The 21,317-nt window shown below is 38.9% G+C and overlaps 1 protein-coding gene and 1 long non-coding RNA gene across 3 annotated transcripts; both read left to right on the top strand.

Annotated features, from left to right (window-relative positions):
- The first annotated feature begins 146 nt into the window (after window positions 1-146).
- On the top strand, window positions 147-21,297 carry LOC5506749 (protein diaphanous homolog 2). Of its 2 annotated transcripts, none has more exons than XM_048733328.1 (26): window positions 147-467; window positions 2,677-2,877; window positions 4,959-5,197; window positions 5,851-5,989; window positions 6,784-6,908; window positions 7,218-7,323; window positions 7,595-7,705; window positions 8,551-8,669; window positions 9,387-9,503; window positions 10,602-10,717; window positions 10,782-10,846; window positions 11,062-11,181; window positions 11,340-11,361; window positions 12,734-13,089; window positions 13,547-13,763; window positions 14,169-14,296; window positions 14,877-14,945; window positions 16,205-16,291; window positions 16,807-16,875; window positions 17,431-17,514; window positions 17,792-17,924; window positions 18,098-18,222; window positions 18,589-18,753; window positions 19,005-19,073; window positions 19,238-19,313; window positions 19,853-21,297. In XM_048733328.1, the coding sequence occupies exons 1-26, from the start codon at window positions 375-377 to the stop codon at window positions 20,173-20,175; spliced, it is 3,474 nt and encodes a 1,157-aa protein (XP_048589285.1). In that variant the 5' UTR covers window positions 147-374; the 3' UTR covers window positions 20,176-21,297. The 2 variants fall into 2 exon arrangements, with proteins under 2 accessions (XP_048589285.1, XP_048589286.1); XM_048733329.1 differs by lacking the exon at window positions 147-467 and adding an exon at window positions 2,317-2,577.
- Window positions 9,621-10,474, top strand: LOC125573034. The gene is made up of 2 exons (XR_007313924.1): window positions 9,621-9,953; window positions 10,182-10,474. It is a non-coding gene; the product is annotated as an uncharacterized LOC125573034 (long non-coding RNA).
- Window positions 21,298-21,317: the final 20 nt, after the last annotated feature.

The following is a 21,317-nucleotide window of genomic DNA, read 5'->3' as shown; positions in this document are numbered from 1 at the left end:
AACGGCAAACTGGCAAGTGATCGCCAACCGATAGCCCTTCTGAACGGGTTGTGTGACTTGTGTTGCGTGACAAAAGACCTGTTTGACAAGTGAAATATTTATCAGATAATAAATAACGAATTTTCACAACTTTCTACGTCTGCGGAAACGAATATCGCATCAAAACCGTAGGCAACTAACGTTGTTTTGAAGTCACACCAGTTGTCATAAAGCTGAGAAGAGGATAATTTGCCCAAAGCATGGTATGAATTATGCATCAGACGTGAGTATACGGGAATCAGTCTGAGTTGAGCATGGAAATGGGGGTATGCAGTATTGATACAAGAGCAGGGTTGTAGTCAGTTCGATTTTAGCGTTTATAAACAGCAGAAAGTATGGATCAAGGGCCCGGAGCCCAACCCATGCATACTATTCCCATTCAGGGACCAACTTTGACGCAAAAAATGGCCAAGACAAAGTCGACCAAGGTAGGCTTCCCGTTTAAATTTAGAATAAATCTTGCACGCGCTTATGTTGTTTACTTTATTACGGTTCGAGCAACTACGATTATATGATGGCAACTCTGAATCTTGTATAGAAACTGAGATGCGAAAGTGATTTGTGACCTTCATAACCATGAAGTCCACGTGAAGGCATAGTTAAGTTGTCGAAAGCATGTATTTTTTTACTCTTTCTTGAAGGGGGTGTTGTACGTTTGTTCCGTAGCTCCAATATTATTGCGCCGCTAAACTAAAGATAAGGTTAAGAAATTTGCCTGAACATTGACTGAATTCTGATGCAGGGAAAGTTGTATAGTATTACGATATCAAAGAATATATATGCCACGTTTGTTTTGAAGAACTGTCTTTTTGAAGTACGCACTTTGAGTTTGTAACATCTTTCACAAGGGTCAAAATGTTTAACAGTTTTTTTTTCCTGGATAAATAACTGCGGATTATCAATTCCAACTTCCGCTACTCGCTTCGACATGTCCGTGGGAAAAGTGAGAAACCTTTCCTTCAATAAATGAGCATGAAGCTTTTGCTTATAAAACACGCTATTTTTTGTTTGCAAAAACAGTGAATTTGGCGCCTGTTTTCTCTCGTTAGCAGGCAGTAGAAATAATATTTCGACATCAATCCAGACACCCGTCATAAAATATCCATTTAGGTGACATTCTATGTTTCTAATTAATTGAGTTCGGCTGGTTTACGTGCTATAAAACCCATTAAATGCTGTATTTAAATATCACAACCGCAAATATTAAACAAACACATTGGTGTCGTTAAATCCTTTCTGAATCTTCAATACGTTTAGGTAATATGGGCTTCCTGTGTGTTTTGATTTGCAAGTCTGCCTTTGCCGTTGGGTACCTTTTTTCGAAACAAAGGCTGAATGACTTTCTATGATTGACAGTTCTTTTATGTTCGTTACGTTATTTATTTTTTCGCGAACCAAACTTTACTTTACTCTTTTTTTTTCAAGTGCTCTTTTTCGGTCCCCATTCGCGAAAATAAACTTTCGCGAAAAAATGCTCATCTTGTTCACGCACAAGTAGCCCAAGCTCTATCAATCTGAACCACTATAGTGGGAGTGATAGAGGGAATTCTAAATTTCACCGAACTGCGCTAAAGCGGCCCCAAATGGGCTCTAAATCGCTTAAACGTGGAATTAATAGACAACTACAAGTACTATCAAGTTGTATTGAATTTATTACATTTTTATGGAAGAATACTAGAATAAAGTAACAACTCCATATATTCTCTCTATAAATGTTCAATGAGCCGGTTGGTCAAAAATACTCATTCACAGAGCTTGGGCTACCTGTGGTTCACGTCCAGTCTGCAGTTCCGGTTTTAGGTTAGCTGTTCACGCATGCCTAGCGTTCCATTGTGCCTTCGTAATTCAAATTTTCGGCTTTAGAGCGAAGCCAGTCTGTGTGACGCAATAGAGGTTCGATGAAACACGCGATGACTATCAGAAAGCCGTTATCAGATAGAGTTGCTTGTCTTTTTGACAAATCTTTGCCACAGTAAGGCCGAGGGCAAACGGTTTACTCTATTTAAGATTTCTCTTTTGTTTAAATCTCTTTACTTACCCGCACGCGGTAGATAAAGCAAAAAAAAAAAAAAAAAATTAGCATGGCAAACGTGTTATGTTGTGCTAATACATGCCTCCCTTTACACAACAGAATTCATACAAAATTCAAAAACATAGTTTTCCCTCTGTTAATTAATAAATGCAGTGTTTTATGGTGCATTCTAACTTTTTTTCTTTTTTTGCTTTTCCTGACTGTTAGATTTTAATGTTTCTTTTCGAGAAAGAACGCGATTGAATTATGCGCAAGGGATTCTGGGCAGCAAAATAAAAACATCCCTAGTGCGCACGCGCGATAGTGGTCGTTCCCTCAGCAAGTTTGAGAGTTTGGAAAGAGTTTCGACTTTTTCACTATATTTTAGTTTGTTTTGACAGCCGCTACCTTGCTAGATTAATAAGCCATGTAGGGAGGACTCCTCTCTATTAGATTACTAGCTTGTCTGGCATTTGGAACAAATAGTTTGTGCGAAAATGGGGGACAAAAACGCTGACAACGGCTTCGTAAGTCGAGATTAAATTGTGATATTCATGCATTCTCTTTTGGGTAATGCGATTGATTCAAGGAGTTCCTGTAAGATCTAACTCTCGTTTGTTCTGTAGCTAGGGAAGGTGGGCCGGCTAGCATCAATGAGAACGACTAAATCCAAAAAAGACAAGCACAATGGTCATCACAAATACAAGGAACGTATGGCTAGTACTCGGGAAGAGGATACTGTCGGTAATCAGGAATTGGATGATGAAATCGAGCGAATCAAAAGACTACCAGAGGATGAATTTAGCAAGATCTTCGAGAAAATGCTGGTGAGTTGTACTACACTAAAAACAGCTACTGTATAAATCTTCTCGGTTTGAAATTGATCCACGATTGGGTCTGCGATAGAACTATTTTACAACTACCTCCCTCAGTGGCTGTGTGCAAAAAAGTCAATACATCCTTTTTTATTACCCCTTAGTTCCTCGCCACATCGTGATAAACCCTAATGTGTGTCCCTTTAGAACACTTGGGTCAAGAAAATTCTCTAGGAACTGGTTTAGTTCGTGGCTTAATGTTGCGGGCCCATTCAAATGCTCATGTCTCTAGAGAATTTTATGTTTTCTAATGATGATAATCGGGGCGGCGTTGCAGTTCAATTGAAAAGCCTTCTGGAACTCGAGATCCGTGGAAGAAACTCAAAATGAATGGTTTGCAACCATAATCAGTTAACCAATACTTATTGCTCGAGAGTGGGTAACTTTGTGGGACCTCTCTATCAGAAAGTAGATCTTTTGTTTTGTGCACAGAGGTGGTGTAAATGTTACAATAATATACTGCTGTTTTTAATCTCGCTAACCTAGGCTGATTTATTCTTCACTTTCTAACTTCTCACTTTCGAGACCCCAAGTCTGTAACCTCGTTGTTACTGAGAGTAAATTAATGTTTCCCAAGGTGATATATTTTGTATCCATTGATAATGAATTGATCTTGAAATTTATCCAGGATTATATTTGATCTTTTTACTGGTGCTATTGCTATTTTGCTGATAATATTTTTAGCATTGCTAAAGGGCATTTTTATGTATGAAGGCTTTCACTTTCAATTTATAGTAAAAGATAAACTCTAGTAATAAGTAAGATTTTTTTGATAGTAGATTTTATATATTCCACACATTCTTGTATTGTTTATGTGACAAAAATAAATACAACCACCATCTTGCTGATTTAGATGAATTCCCTGTGAATTAATTACTATCAGTTTAGTACGTTCTCTGATAATAACATACAACCCCAAACATTTGATGGGATACTTTGATAAAAAACTGGTCACAACAGTGTCTTATTATGAGTCTTGATTTAAAACAATTGTATACCGTGTCGACAGTATGAAAAGTTTGTTAACTTTTATATGTGCAAACTGTCGCACTGTCTAATGCCTAACCATTCTATTAATGCCTTAAGTGCAATAATAATAACTTTGTTTTGACTGTTTCAAAAGCCCTATATCTCCTTTATCAACATGTGTAAAGTGTCAGTAGAATACCCAGATACGCTGTCTCCAGGCTCTATATTATTCTTTTGTTTGGGCTAAAATATGATTGAGTTAACATTATTTATCTCACTTTCAATCTGCATTCCTGTAATTTATGTAAATAAAGTCAAAACCTGACATGTTGACCAAACTTTGTTTACAAAGACTTCTGCTATACTTGCTAAACTGTATTTTGAGCCATTATGTTTCCATATAATTTCTCACAACTAAAGGTCTAGGTTTGCTGTATTAGATTTGAATTAATGTCAAGTGTAAACTTCTTTTCCTTCAAAAGCTTATCTTTATAACAGAGCTTTTGTTGGTGTAGCAAGCCTTAGTTAATTCCTATAGATGATGCTAGTTTTAAAATTTTGTTTTGGATCTTGTATTTATGGATTATTTTAGCTGATAAAAAATTAAAGAAATTATGACAGGGTTACTTTCTGCTAACAGCAGAAAACTTGAGGGTGAAATATTTATTAAAATACCTATTACTGCTTCTTGATCATTTGTTCTTAGGATAAAATGAACCCCTTGTGACTCAACCCTATTACTTCTACTAGATCACTTGTTCTTAGGATAAAATGAACCCCTTGTATCTCCACCCTATTACTACTTCTTGATCATTTGTTCTCAAGATAAAATGAACCCCTTGTGACTCAACCCTATCACTGCTACTAGATCATTTGTTCTTAGGATAAAATGAACCCCTTGTATCTCCACCCTATTACTACTTCTTGATCATTTGTTCTCAAGATAAAATGAACCCCTTGTGACTCAACCCTATTACTGCTACTAGATCATTTGTTCTTTGGATAAAATGAACCCCTTGTATCTCCATCCTATTAATTATTACTATTTGATAACTTGTTCTCAGGATGAAATGAACCTATCAGATGCCCACAAAGATCCCATAAGAAAAAGAGACATGTCTACAAAGATGGACATGCTGTTCAGCTTCAAGAGGAGGCAGTTTGCATCTCAGCAAGACTCCTCTGAGGGCATGTCCTCGCCAGGTGACTACATCAAGGAACTGCAGAGATCTGATGTCTCGCTTGAGAGTCTCTTGAAGACGCTGCAGTCATGCCGTGTATCACTGACAGGAAGACCTCTCAGGTTTGACAGTCACCTTTATACAGCCCACTTATAACAAGGGGTGTAACAAAGGCTTCCGTTCCTCCCTTTGAAGGAAAAAAGAATTGAAGCTTGCTTTTATGTCATAGGACACCAAGAATGGCTTTTTGAAAAAGAAAGGGGATCTAGATATATTGATTATTGCAACCACTTTGAGCATTTTGCATCGACACATTTTTAAAGTGTCATTATTCAAAAGGCAGGTGCATGTGCATGTGTTTGTTGGTGCAAAAAGTGAATTATAAAATACACCAAAAACTGGAATTCGACTGCCAAATTTTCGTCTTTAATAAGACTTCTTCAGGGCAGACTGAAGAAGGTGAATCGTTACACGCTTATTTACATCAGAATAGTGGCTTGTAACGACTCACCTTCTTCAGTCTGCCCTGAAGAAGTCTTATTAAAGATGAAAATTTGGCAGTCGTATTCCAGTTTTTGGTGTATTGTATTCATCGTTCTGGTACAAGTTCATGACAGTTTGGCTTTTTGATTCTATAGGTGAATTATAAAGATAGAGTAGAAGCGGGATGTACAGTATAATACCAATAATCCATTATGTTATATGAAGCAACCTATTTGAATGGACCAATAGAAGATGAACATATATATTCTTCTTTTTATTGACTTATATACAGCTGGATTCAAGAGTTTGGAGGCCAGGGAATGCACTGTCTCCTGAAACACCTTAGGAACTCATGTTCCGTCCGTGGATCAGTGGAGAAGCGGATTCAACACGAATGTGTCCGATGTCTGAAGGCATACATGAACAACAAGGTATAACCTCTATTCTGAGTCGGTACCGGTAATGAGTATCGTAACCTCCAATCGCTAGTGTAGAGTCACTTTGCATATTCTATTGGAGAGTAAATTGCGAGTATCGACTCGCAGGATATTCATAGACTTAATATGTGTTTACAAGTGATCGATTGTCGGTTCTATAGTCTGTGGTTGGGCTGTGTTGGGCTCGCTGTGTTGCATATTTTAGCTTATTTTGTCTACGAAGAAGATTTCATATTTGAGTCATCATCCCAAAACATAGGCACTCGCTAAATTTGCGAGCGGCTTGATTTCTATGAGTGTGAGTGGCTATACTCTTGATTGGCTCATTAAAAGTGTGTGTTGATTATCGCGTGTCCCGTTTTTAATTAGGACTCAACGCTCGCGATTGGAAGTTCTGATACTTGTTACCGTTACTGTACTTTGTTAAGACTATTATATCTCAGTGGCTTGAAGTGGCTAAATAGCTGCCCTACAATAATTAGACAGCCTCTGACAGCCACCATTTTGTTATCTTAGCAAGGTACCAAGTGTGAAAAAGCATCCATTTCCATCGGCTGATTTGGGGAAGCCAATTCAATATTTTCAATTAAACAACATTGGTCAGGGTTTTAAAATCAAGTTGTTAGGAGATGTTCAGACCAACTACCCCCACCCATGTTACCAACATGGAACCCCCTACTATTGGGCATCTACGATTGATGGGATACCCGCCCATGTTCGTCCCTTCTCGTCATGGAGCCATGTTAATAGCCCCTGGTGTTGACTTTGTACCCATCTCTTTCCCCCAGTATGGTCTCCAACTCATGCTGAAGAGTGAGGATGGGTTGACGTTACTTGCTCGCAGCATGGACCCTAATTATCCCAGTATGATGACTGATGTTGTCAAGGTGATGGCTGCCGTTTGTCTTGTCAAGTAAGTGCTTTGTAACATATACAGTAAATCTTATCCCTTTCTTTCTGGCAGCTGTTACCTGTACAAGGCACTCCCATTTGACTTTATCTTCTGGGGAAACCCTTGTAATAACCCAGGGATGAAGCTTTCCTTTCAACAAGGGGAATTACTGAATGAATTTAAATGTGTTATCACAGACATTTTTTTTTGCCTCATTTCACTGACAAATGGGGGTTACTTGTACCGTTAGTACAGTACCTACTTTTGCTCTGCTCTTCTCAGTGACTGACCTTTGAATAACATATGCTGTATCAATCTGTCATTGTCCAGGCACGACCGGGCCGTGGAAGCCATGACAGTATGTGGGGAGCTTGAGGAGAAAGGCAGATTTAGCAAGATTGTTGATGCTCTCCATGATGACCACACATCACTCAAGGTACTTCATCAAGTTGAAATATGTACATTTCTGTAAAAAAAAAAAATAAAAAACATTATCCAAAAAGGTCACTTGTATCCAGTTCACCTATGACATGTTTCATGTAGTTGACTGTGTTTTGCCTTCCTGTCCCAGGTTGCTTGTATCCAGTTCACCTATGACATGTTTCATGTAGTTGACTGTGTTTTGCCTTCCTGTCCCAGGTTGCTTGTATCCAGTTCACCTATGACATGTTTCATGTAGTTGACCGTGTTTTGCCTTCCTGTCCCAGGTTGCTTGTATCCAGTTTATCAATGCCCTGATCAGTACTCCAGATGATCTGGATTTCCGGCTACACTTGAGGAACGAGTTTGTCCGAGAAGGTCTCAACGATGCATTCCAGGTAATACAACAATGTTTTCCTCTGTTCCTGATTCCAGTTGTCAGGGTTGGTATTTACAGCAAATATGCCATTTTGACCTGTAACTGGATTTTGTTTACGTTTTGGAGCTATACTCAGGGCTTCTGGAATTACGCGCTTGTGCGGAAGCACTTAATTTGGCTTTCTCCAAGTTATCCGCGTAATCCACAAATTTCCGCGCAATCCTGCGTATTTTGGCTAAATTTTGAAAGACAAAACATTTAAGTGCACAGCTGATGTGTTCTTTTAGGGTTCTTATCTCTATTTCTCTTAAAAAAAGACAGACATTCTTCGTAAGAGTGCGATATTTTGAACTGAACTTCGAAAACATATAAAATGACTTGGTGTCCTTTGCTAAACCGCGAAGGCCTAGGACTAATAATAAAATACCTTTTTTAATTGGCTGGTGGCTAGGAACCAATGAAAACTCTTCTAAGATATTTTCACACAAAAAATAAACCTTTTCAAGTTATTTCGTGCTTTCCTTCGGTACAAAATGTAGTTTGGGCATAACAGTTGATATTCCGTGTAATTTAGCGCATAATTCGGTAAAGAATCCCGCAAAATTTTGATTTTTAAAGAAAAATGTATTGCAAATTCCCGCGTTATTTAGCGCGTAATGATTGATTTTCAGCCTAATTTAGCAAAGAATCCCGCCTAATTTTGAGTTTTTTCCTGCTTAATTCCAGAAGCCCTATATACTGCTATTGCTCTTGTTAGTTGTTGACTAACTCACCTGTCTTCTGTAATAGGATTTGAAGTATGTTGATACATGTTGAATGTATAATATTTGAATTGCTGGCTGACTGTGTTTTCTACTGTAATAGGATTTGAGGGACCTAGAGAATGATGACCTTAACGTTCAACTGGACATTTGGGAGGAGCATCGGGATGATGATGCCAGCGAGTTCCAGCACAGGCTAAACAACATTATGGTCAACTTTGAGTATCCTTTACAGTGGAGTTCAAGGAGGGATTGGTTTGATTTCTTTGCTTAATCAATAGAAAACAAACAATAAAGCTAGTAGAGTAATAACTTATTATATATTCAAATTGTTTAGTACACAGTTGTTTTAGTTAGTCCATTTAAACATTGAAAACTATGAAGAAGCAAATATGTTTCATGATAAAGGGATCTGAATGAAGTTGAGTGCCCAGTCATAGGTATCATAAGAAAAATGCATGGTATTTGAAGATTCCTTATTAAGAAATTACCCACTTTTTGGCTGCCTATGTATTGTTTTGTGCAAACTAAGAGGGTATAAATTGATATTTAAAATTGTTTAGGGGAGGAAAGTCCCAGGGCTACTTCTGGTTAAAGTGGGGAGTGGCCACTAGAAAATTGTAAAAGTACTGTACCCTAAAAATATAAAGTCATGAAGATTTGATAACCCTGAAAAATACCACTTCTCTTAGAAATTACCAACAAAATACCAATAGATGATCAATAATTTTTATTAACTTCAGTACCCTTTGCAATTATCAAATATTCACATCACATTTTATGGTTTGTCCAGTACAGTAATAATTCAGTGCAACAGTAAAAATATGTGTGAAAGGGTCATTACTCATGGTCCCTCATAATTTTCACCTCTTTTCTTGCCTTGTTTTATGAAATGAAAAAAAAGTCCTCAGTTGCAGTTGTCCTTAACCACACCTGAAGGGATCCTGGCGAGATCTTTAGCATACTGAATAACCTGGTTCAGGATACAGCTGCCGACAACCTGTTTTTATCCATACTTCAACATCTATTGCTCATAAGGGATGATGTCTATGCCAGGTAAGGAAACTACCAACAACCTATTTCTCTCCATACTACAACATCTACTGCTCATATGGGATGACGTCTATGCCAGGTAAGGAAACTACCAACAACCTATTTCTTTCCATACTAAAACATCTGCTCATATGGGATGACGTCTATGCTAGGTAAGGAAACTACCAACAACCTATTTCTCTCCATACTACAACATCTACTGCTCATAAGGGATGACATCTATGCCAGGTAAGGAAACTACCAACAACCTATTTCTCTCTATACTACAACATCTACTGCTCATATGGGATGACGTCTATGCCAGGTAAGGAAACTACCAACAACCTATTCCTCTCCATACTACAACATCTACTGCTCATATGGGATGACGTCTATGCCAGGTAAGGAAACTACCAACAACCTATTTCTCTCCATACTAAAACATCTGCTCATATGGGATGACGTCTATGCCAGGTAAGGAAACTACCAACAACCTATTTCTCTCCATACTACAACATCTACTGCTCATAAGGGATGACGTCTATGCCAGGTAAGGAAACTACCAACAACCTATTTCTCTCTATACTACAACATCTACTGCTCATATGGGATGACGTCTATGCCAGGTAAGGAAACTACCAACAACCTATTTCTCTCCATACTACAACATCTACTGCTCATATGGGATGACGTCTATGCCAGGTAAGGAAACTACCAACAACCTATTTCTGGGAGGACATGTATGCCGTTTTTGTACAATGCATGTGTTGGGAGAAATCTTTAATCTTCCTTCATAACTCAATGATTGCAAACCTGTGATGTTGTTTTTCTCTGATATAATGAGCGAATAAGTTATCAAATGCCTGAGAAAAAACTAATTTGCTGGGAGTTTTGTCATCCCTTTATCACATCTTCAAAATAAGTTCAATTACTTGAGAGGGTCATATGGTTAAAAAGGTTAAAGCCTTATGTGTCTGATGATGAGGGATTGAAAAGAATAAATGAAAAAAAAAAAAGAATGCATTGACTAAATTTTTAAAACAAGTCTCATCATAATGAACCCCCTGCTGGGTAGGGTTTGGAGAGTATGCATTCAATTCTTTTTGCTATTTTTTTCCATAGGCCACAGTATTACAAGTTAATAGAAGAAGTTGTCTCACAAGTTGTACTACATCGGAGTGGAGTGGACCCTGACTTTGCTACTAGGCGATTCCAAATTGATGTAGACCCGTTAATAGGTTGGTTTTTTATCACAGCAGCAAAGCATTCAGCTTGAATCTGACCGTTTTTTTTCCATTGTAGAGGGGCTAGTCGACAAAGCAAAGTATGAGGAGGCAGCCGAGAAGGCTATGCAGCTAGAAACTAAGGTATTTCTTTTTATTCTGAAAACATGGATGGCTCAGTGCAGCTAGAAATTACTCCAAACATAAGTCACAACTGGAAATTTAAAGCTTGTCACATTTTTTTCCATAAAAGATAGTACCAGCCAGATACCAGAAACATTTATCCCATTATTTCCTTCCATTTTATACATTGATATTTTCAGTACGATTTTACTCACTTGAAGGCTCTTTATTTATAGCTAGAGCTGGAGACAACTATGAGGCAAGAAAGTGAAGCCAAGTTGAACCTCACTACTACCAACTATGAGGAGAAGGTTACCACCCTGGAAAAGGAGCTGGAAGAATTGAAACGAACAGGGGTAAGGGGCCTTATTTCATGACTCTGAAAACACACAGTTTTAGTGGTTTAAGCACTAGCCCTTTGTCAGAGCAACATTCTGAGGAGTTCTATATTTGATTCTCGAATTGAGCATGATTGTTGTACATTTTGCTGATTTTAATTTTTTTGTCATTTCAGGTGAGACCTGCAGCTGGCGGAGGTGAGTAAAAATACATTTGTGATAAGCTATAAATCAGAATGAAACTAAAATTAAAACACAATTTAAGAAATTAATAAATTCAAACATGAACTCCAAAATTAAATTTGGTGCACTTCAGAAGAATGAATAAGAAAGTGTTCACTTCATAAAAACGTTTCATTTGGTTTTGATAGTCACAATAATTGCTTTTCAGTTACTTTCTAAAATGTTGCTTTACATATAGTAATAATAAAACGCATTTTCTGTGTAGTAGTTTCTTAAAAAAATAAACAAGATAATTGCATGCTATCTTTTTCCCAACATTTCCTCTAGTTAAAAGTACACAGTAAACATATAAGATGCATTGCTTATTAAAGATCATAGCTACAGTTGCTCTTGTTTCGTGTTGTCTTAACTATGTTTTGCTTGTTTTCTCTTCCCAACAGTTTCCACACATGAATTCACACACACTCACATTCCTGCTTGCATTAAACCTATTGTACCATGCAATGCAGAAGGTCTTCATTGTGCCAAATTAGTATCATCTTCCACCTCCCCCCCTCTCTCATCACTCTCACACCAACCCTCATATGTTGTCCATTATGTTGACCCGGACAATCCCAAGAATGTGCAAGGCAACTCCTTGAGTCAAAAGGGTAAATCTTAGCACTGCATGCGCTTTTTCTGCACCTTTTTTTCTTCTTTCAGTTGTGTTTTCATCCCAGAAATAAATGATGTTATGTCATTAGAGTAAAATAAGGAGTATGGTACTGAAACTGACTAACAAAATAAACAATCATTCTGATTTAAAGGATACACATAAAGCATAAAAGACTAAAATTAAATTCCACCACTATTTTGCTCATACAAAACATATAAACCAAATAAACTCAACCACGAATAATGTCTTAGATAAGTGCAAAGAGACCGTTGTTAAGTTGTCTCATCTTTATGTCCAATATTTATTTTGCAGAGATCTATCTGTTCAACCCTCAGACCTGTTGTTTACGATATTGAATTTTAAATGCTTTATTTGTTTTTTCTCTTGAATTGAACTTACAAATTTAATTTTTTTTTAGAGTGAACAGGCTAAATCTAGACTGTTTTGACAGATTCTGGATCCCCTTAATTAACTCCTTTGAGAAAACAAAAATAATTAATTAATTACTTGTTTGGCACAAATTAGCACGAAAGCATGAATAAATTCAAAACTAGAGTGTTTCAATTAACACAATTGGAAATGCAATGGACTTGAAAGTTTAAGAGATATTGTTACTTAAGTAGATCATTGTGGTGTTTACTTTACTTGCATTTTGTTGATTGTTTAGGAGATAAATGCACTTGGAAACTATAAAGCTACACACAGCACTGAAATTTTTATTTTATTTTTCAGGTCCCCCACCTCCCCCTCCCCCACCTGGAGGTGTGCCTCCACCTCCCCCACCACCACCACCAGGCATGGGCGGGGCACCACCCCCACCTCCTCCCCCACCACCAGGCATGGGTGGAGGACCACCACCTCCCCCACCTCCACCACCCGGCCCTGGAGGAGGTCCTCCTCCGCCCCCTCCTCCTCCTGGAGGTGGTCCGCCTGGTCCCCCACCTCCACCAGGTATGGGTGGTCCTCCGCTGCCACCTGGTGGTCTGCCATCACCATTCAGATCACCAGGAGCTCAATTGCCGCCTGGTTTTGCACCAAAGAAGAAGTACAAACCAGAAGCTCAGATGAAGAGGGCGAACTGGACAAAGGTATTGCATCTGAATTTCTCTTCCACTGCACTTTACACGAGCAATAAAAGTCATGGAGAAGGATTGTCATATCAGGCCTGAAGTTCAACATTTTTGCTTTACTCACCCATAAGAGCCTTTTGTAAAGACTGGGTAAGTAAGGGGGTTTATTCCCAAATGCTAACTTACTGCCAAGAAGTTTACCTTGAGTAAGCTTGGAACTTTTATTCCTGTTTAAAGCATGGCAGCCATCTGGAAAGGAGTCATTACCAGCTGAATTCTTGATTAAAGAGATCTTTTGGGACAGAACAATTTACTGTCGCTGAGACAGATGGATCTCTTATGTTGTAATGATGGGAGGACCTTGGAATTCTCGTAGAGAAGAGGAATTTTCAATGAAACCATTCGAATTTTGGATGTCTGGATACAAATTGAGACATCATTCTTTAACACTTGTGGATTCTCATTTGCCTTGCAGATTAACAACAGGAACATTACAGATAACTGCTTTTGGAAGAAAGTCAATGAGGAGAAGCTTGAGCGAGAAGACATGTTAGCTGAGCTGACTCGTACCTTTGCTGCTAAGAGTGCGCCTAAGAAACTTGACAACCCAGATGGAGAGGAGAAAAAGTCTGTTGCCAAGAAGAAAGCCAAGGAACTTAAAGTCTTAGATCCTAAATCTGCACAGAATCTTTGTAAGTATACTTCTTGTTATATTAAAAGCATTAACTTCACTTGCTTGGTCTGTTAAGAGGTGTTAGAGCCATGGCTTTAGTTCGAACTAGCTACAAGTGTGAAGGAAGGCAAAAGGATGCTTGGATCCATTACGTTAGCACCACTACTGTGTTTGTCTAGTGCAATAGTAACATACTGTATGTTACACTCAAGACAAGAGTATGTCTGAGGAATACAACAGCATATTAAGATGACATAAGATTAAAAAAATATGAATTTTTCTTCTGTTGTTACATTTTTATTGTGATGTTACAAATACTCCAAAATAAGCAAAGAATTATTTGGCTGCTTTGTATTCTGTTGCTTCAAGTGTTAGGGTTTATAGGTTAACTTAATATGTTTTTTTATTTATCTCTCTCACCTAGCAATTTTCCTTGGATCACTCAAGTCATCCCATGAGGAAATCAAGTCGCATATTCTTCATTGTGACCAGGAGAAATTATCAGAGAGTGCCATTGAGTCGCTGCTCAAATACCTCCCCTCCCCTGAGCAGGTAAACATTTGTTGAGTTGCTGCTGAAGTATATTTCTTCCTCTGAGCAAGTAAACTAGTATTTTCATTACAACCTTTGCCCTGAGCAGTTTGGGATTATTTTAGCATGCCTTTACATGGGTGATTCAATGAAAGTGTTCAAGTAATACTTCAAGATGGAATTGATGTCAAAAAGGGTTCTTTTAAAGGCAAATCACGCCCCCATTTTATGCTCCCGCTCAACGAAGAGTCAAACAAAGCATCCATTTCCATTGGCTAATTAAAGCAAGTAAACAAGATATTTTCAATCAAATATTGTCAATAACATTTCAGATTTCATTCATAGATTGTTGTTTTGAAGTTTCCTTGCGAATAAACCGCTGTATTATAAAGATAAACAATAACAAAGAGTGGGTGATCGACATTCTTTAATGTCATCTGTCAACTGAAGTGATGAATTTCCTTTGATTTTTTGCACGGTTTTGATATTGGAGTTTTCTTATTTTTCTGTAAAATTGTGTTATAGAATATTTTTTTCCTAGGTTTGAAGCTTGCATGAAATCCTATTTGTTTTTTTTTTTTTTTTTTTTTTTTTTTTGCAGATGGAGCAGCTGTCCAACATGAAGGACCAAATTTCAGAATTAAGTGAACCTGAACAGTTTGCTGTACATGTAAGTTTTATATGCAGATAAAATGCATGCCAATAAGTCAATCGGTCAGTTTGTTCATAAATGTTCTATATTTAAAGTACAATAAGAAACAAAATAGGTTTAGGCACAGCCTAAAGCGGAGCCATCATTTTAGAGATAATGTAATTTTTTATTCTGAAACTCTAAATGCTGTGCTATAAAAGCAGGGTTGAGTTTCTTTTAGAATCAGGCAGCTAGAAGATCACAACAGTTATTTCATTCGAGCAAATTCAAACATTAAACATTAAATGACATGGTATTTATCGGTGGCTTGTTTCTTATACCCTGAGTGTTAAGTTTTGTGTTAACTTGCATCACGCCATTTCATTTTTTTTGCCATTTCTATATTTAAAAAAAACACTCAACTTGATACTTGCGCTTGAAACAATAGATTGATGAAACATGATGAATACGGGGGATCATAAGGAAACCCATTACGAGAATCACCATTAATAATATTAGGGGAAATTTCTCACATTTTAAAATAACGCAAGGAATGAAATTTCTAAAAAATATTTTCTCAAAACTTTACAATTTGCTCTCGAAGCAAAGGATTCAATGTGCCGTCTATTTCCGGATGATAAGCAACAGCTTGTCAGATTTTAAACCGGTACAACAAGGTTTAAATGAAATTTAGTGGTCTACTTGTCCATTTTTTATCTATCTAGTCTTCTATTTCTTCACCAAACATATCCTGAATGTTTGAAGGTTTGTCGAGCAAATATTTGTTTGTGTTTACGAGGGGGTACTCTCTACGAGGGACCGCGAGTTCCAAAAAGCGCGGGAAATTAAACAGACGCAGGGTTCCCGTGAGTGCAAAATAAAAAAAACACATTTGTCAGGGTTTTATACAAACAGGTAGCATTCTCTGATAGTGTTAATTTTTTTTAATGTGTATTTTTTTAAACTGGTGAGTCTTTTTGCAAAGTTATTGCAAATTGTGTTGGCGACAGGGCAGGCGGGCGGGCGACTACACAGGGTACCCGCGAGATGGCCAAAAAAACTCAGTCGCATTCCATTTCTTTATACCTATGGAGCTCAGCGCGCGTCCTACGACGCTTGCTCCGCTATCAATTAATGCTTCTTGTTTTTATCATCTCTTTTATTACCTTTGGCTGTATTGTTAAAATTTGCTTGTTTTGCGATAGGCGACATTGACTGTCATGTTTTCCTTATTGCCTCATGTTCCCTGAAGCATAATTCTCACTGCATTGCTTATCATCTCTCTGTTTTGATTTCAGATCAGTGATATCAAAAAGCTGGAGCAAAGGCTGAACTGCCTACTGTTCAGGACCAGATTCCCAGAGGAAATGTCCGACACTAAACCAGTAGGTCTCAGAGATCTTGTGATAGCACTCTTATTTACCTTTCTCAATGATATCAGGTCGTGTACCTAAGTTTTGCTGGGGGTGGGGTAGGTGCACAGGTGTCGGATGAAAAAAAGGTTAGTATTTGCGAAGATCATTAAACGAGAGGTAACTGGCTCAGCCAAGAGGGGTTACATTCGCACCCTGGGCACCCCTGTGTACACACCTGAAAGTGACGCTGAGAATCCATATATCGCAACACGCTTTGTAACATGGGTATCGTATAAATGGCCAAATAATCATGCAGTTGTTTTGTTCAGTTGAGTCGTTTGATACCTGAATTCTAAAGCATGGATTCATCTCTTGCTCGCTTGAGTGATTCAAATGAGGTAGCGTAGGCTGGGACATGGATTCGCATGTGCAACCTCTTAGGTGCATCTATTGTCTGTCTGATTATATTGCTCCTTGCATGCCATTAACTGTACTTGCTGCTGTATTTGTGTTTAGATCAGTAATAATCCTCCGTTCTCTTTCAGGGTGTAGTCAATGCTACAGCAGCGTGCAGGGAAGTGAAGACAAGCCCCAAATTTGCCAAGTTACTAGAGGTAAGTGTTTAGGCCCGTAGCCAGGAATTTAAGCGGAGTGGTTCGTTTTTCCATTTCAGAGGACCAAATATTCGGTATACCCCTCTCCTCACCTTATAACATTAGGCAATCAATCTTGTATTTAAAATGTTATTAATAGGGTACTTTTTAACATATAGCGGCGATAATAAAGATAATTATTACAAAACGATTTTTATAGTTATTTTAAAGACATATTGATGTGCACGCTATATCTCCAGCCAAACGTTATATATTTTTGTTTTCTCTGAGTGGAGAAAGCAGGGTGGGGGGTTCGTCCGGACCCCCCGAACCTTCCCCCCCCCTTGCTACGGGCCTGGTGCTGTCAACTTTCCCGTTTATCTCTTGCTGAGCACTGTTATAAAAGTATTCTCGAAACCCCTCACTGGAACTTGGCTTTTATCAAAATTACATGGTTCTTTTTCTATCAATTTTCCTTAATCCTTACCCGGTCTGATATGATATTAGTATACAGATATATAACTTGGGAGGCATTTTGAGCTGAGCAACTTTGTTTTATTGCCATTTCCCCTACAGCTTATTCTCTTGATGGGTAACTACATGAACACTGGATCAAGGAACGAGGGAACTATTGGATTCGAGATCAGCTACCTCACCAAGGTACGAGCTATTAGTAACCATATGTCGTCTTGTTTATAGAGGCCAATAAAGTTTATACAAGGTAGCCTTTTTTGCTGATGAAGACCGTCTTCAGTGTCCATCTTATGGTTCTCTCTGGTATGACTGAGCTAAACATGCCTATATCATGGTCTACTCTGGCACAGCTTAGCTAAGCAGTTTCCTATGGTTTCCTTTTATACAGATTAGTTAAGCATGTCTATATCTGTCTTGTATAGTTGAGCTAAGCATTTCCATCTCATGGCTTTCTTTTGCACAGTTGAGTTCTACCAAGTCTGTGGACGGCCAGAGAAATCTGCTTCACTTCATTGCTGATGCTGTAGAAAACAAGTACTCCTCTGAGATCGCAGGATTTGAAAATGAGCTTGGGCATGTTGAGGCTGCAGGCAAAGGTACAGTAGCTGTTGTGAATGTTGTTGTTGTTGTCTGCTATTATTGCTGCAGATACTGTTGATGTTATTCTTGTCGCTGCTGTTGCTCTTGATATCAGTAATATTGGCTTAGTTATCGTGGCTGTCTTCACCATTTTCCTTCAATGTCGTTAAAGCTCTGTGTTTGTCCACAGTCTCTGAGGAAATTCTTGGCAAGTCGATCAGCAACATGTCAGCAAACCTGCGCAAGATTGAGAAGGAGCTTGAAGCAAAACAACAGAACACGAATCCTGAGGACCGCTTCCACGATGCCATGAAGATATCCTTTTTTACCCATTTTATTATTTTAAGCGCCACTCTTTCAAATGCCCCAACCCTTTTGAATACAGGACATTTGCCGAGTCCTCTTATTAGCTTATTTTGTTATAATTCATTGTTTTATAATGTTTTTCATTCTTGGACATTTGCACAAATACATAGTGACTTGAGCTGACTGAGAACCGTGGCATTGTCCTCTCTCAAATGATCGTTCTATTTCAAGCACACTGTCCTAGCATTAACTTGGCCAACTCTCTCATTGTCCTCTCCCTATGTGTACTCTCTGTCATACGTCAAGTAAACTTGAGGAGACTTCCCCTCTCTGTACTGCACAGCTTTTGGGTTGTGGTCCTTGACAGTTAAGCACGAGTTCTACAGTAGCGCCAAGGACCAGGTGGATGTTCTGGTGGAAATGCACAAGAACATGGTCACCATGTTCAAGGATGTTCTCGAGTTCTTCTGTATGGACCCCAAGAAAACATCCATGGAGGAGTTCTTTGGCGATCTCAAGACTTTCATGGATCAATACTCGGTAAGGAGAACACATTGGCCCCTATTGGGCGTCAGTACAAACACAAGTTTTGAGTACTCCTGGCAAAAGGCGTAAAAATAGATTGTCTGTCGGATTACATTTTATAACAGCTTTATCCCCTCCCGCTACTAGGGGTAGTGGAAGGGTAGGGGTATAGGGATTAAGGGCGTTTAAAATAGGAAATAAGGGGAATAAAAAGGTGTACATAGGCATAGGTCAAACCTTACCCTGTCTGTTATTCTCATCCACAGCAATGCAAGAAGGAGAACATGAAAAGACAAGAGAAAGAGGAAAAAGAAAAGCGAGCAAAGGAGAGAGCGGTAAGTACAAGTCGTTTTTTATCGATTAGCTGAGCAATCCTTTTTAACAACCTCTCAACGTAATTCTATAACACTAGCAAAGACAACACGTGATAAAAGTAAGGAGGGATACTTTTTACAACGTGTAAGCCAGAGAATAACTTTTACGGTCTTATGTCCCACAGGAGAAGGAAAAGGAGAGGAAGAGTAGGATGGAGAACGAGAAGTCCAAGAGGAACCCGCTCGTCGATATGAATGCAGGTGCGTGGTCCTGTCTCTACTGGTGCTGGGTTAGAAGAGAAAGATTTAGAGAGTCTGATTTATGTTATCTGTGATGCCTGTCTCTTTCTACTTAACAATTAGACTACGAGTTCGAGTTTTCTATGAGAGAACGTAGCGAAAACGAGAACGAGTAGTCTAATTGTTTTTTAGTATAAATCCACTCACATACTACCTTCGAATAACTGACGATATTAAGCCAGTTTTTTCGCTACTCGGAGCCAATAAAATTGCAGGATTCGTGATAGTATGTAAGTAGATTTATACTAAATATATATACCTCTATCATCACCTTCACAACCACCACCATCATAATCACCACCATCGTAACACCGCCATCATCAACATCACAACCACCACCATCGTAATAATCACAATCATATCATAATCACATCGTCACAATCATAACCACCGTGATCATCACCAGCAGCAACTACCCCGTCATAATCATCATCATTATCATCATCGTCCTCATCACTTTATTTACATGTTAACTTAAGTCTCCCGATCTCTCTCAACAGATGATAACCAGGAGGGTGTGTTAGACGGGCTCATGCAGGCCCTACAAACCGGAAGCGCGTTCAGGGACCCCACAAGGCCCGCAAGGAAAAAGAACCCCGCCAAGAAAGGCACACGCCCAGCGAACCTGAGCAGATCACGCACGCGCTCGAACATCCCCGTACAAAAGGTGCTAGCTGAACAGGCGGCTGCTAACTCGCCAAACTCGCCCAATGGCGTCCCCAACGACGAGAACGAGAACCCCGCGAGGCCCACGAGAAGACGGCGGCCGGAGAACGCACAGAAGGAGGCGCAGGACATCCTAGAGCAGCTTAAGAACCTGTGAGAGATGGCTAAGATAGACTTAGGAATAAAGCAATCAGACGGGTCCGCCCGCCGAGAAAAAGACCAATTGAAGACGAGAGAAAGAGACGCGCAAGAAAATGAGTTAGAAATAAGTCCATCCAAGTAAATGTTTACACTCTTGCCAGGCATGTCGACTGGGCGTTACTCATGAGGTTGGAGGTTAACGTTTCGCATGAAGAGGCACGGTAAAGGGCCGTCCTGGCACGACCTATAATCTAGACCCGCTCCATCCTTACCGCTCTACTGTCCGGTCCGGTTTGATGAGACCAATCGCGCAGAACATACCATGACTCCATATTACACTCCACATCGGGAAGGAAGTTCTCTCCGAAACACGGTCCTCCAGATTTCTGGAAATTGCTGGACGTTAACTCATACGTATAATAACAAAATAGACGATAATAAAAGCGAATACAAAGTGTTTTAGGGGAAGCGTAATTACGCTGTGCTTCGTATAGCGCGGCTTTAGAATTCAAAGAATAGTTCCTAGAATAGCTCCTTGATATATCATACAATAAGATTGTCACCCAGTAAGCGGGCATAAAATGCATTCCACTCCGACTTTTGAGAAACAGAAACAGAGTTTCTTAGCGTCTCCGTTTGCATTGAGTCGAAATGTTTTTTTAAGTGTTTTTGTCTGTTCTGTTTTAACCCCAATGCAATCGTGATTTTTATCGAGTAAAGAAATATATATTACACTTGGTGTTTCGTCCTCAGGACTCGCCCACTCTAATGCCTTTTCTGAACGGAGACACAATGCTGAAGAAACATACACGCGAGGAAGCACCCTTTCAAGGGCAAAGAAATGTTCCTGAACTTTGCGCGCGCAAGGGAGATATACGTTTAGAGGATGACAGGGAATGACATGATAATCTTGCTTATTTTCGTTGGAAAATAATTTGTTGGTATGACTGGCCCGGATGGATGCCCCTAGCTTCTGTGAATATCTTGTACAAAGTAAAAAATGATGCCATTGCTTGGAATTGTGATGCGAATGAGGGAATAAATCTTCTTTGTGAAAAGAGTGGTTGAATCGCTGTCTCGATGTGAAAAAAATGTAATGATAAATCAATTTTAATAAATAAAATGGACGAAAAGCTGACGAAGAAATACTGTATCTTG

This window comes from Nematostella vectensis, chromosome 10 (assembly GCF_932526225.1).
Source record: "Nematostella vectensis chromosome 10, jaNemVect1.1, whole genome shotgun sequence".
Taxonomy (NCBI): Eukaryota; Metazoa; Cnidaria; class Anthozoa; order Actiniaria; family Edwardsiidae; genus Nematostella; species Nematostella vectensis.
Note: the sequence above shows the minus strand (reverse complement) of the source record. Positions and strands in the feature narration are given on the sequence as shown.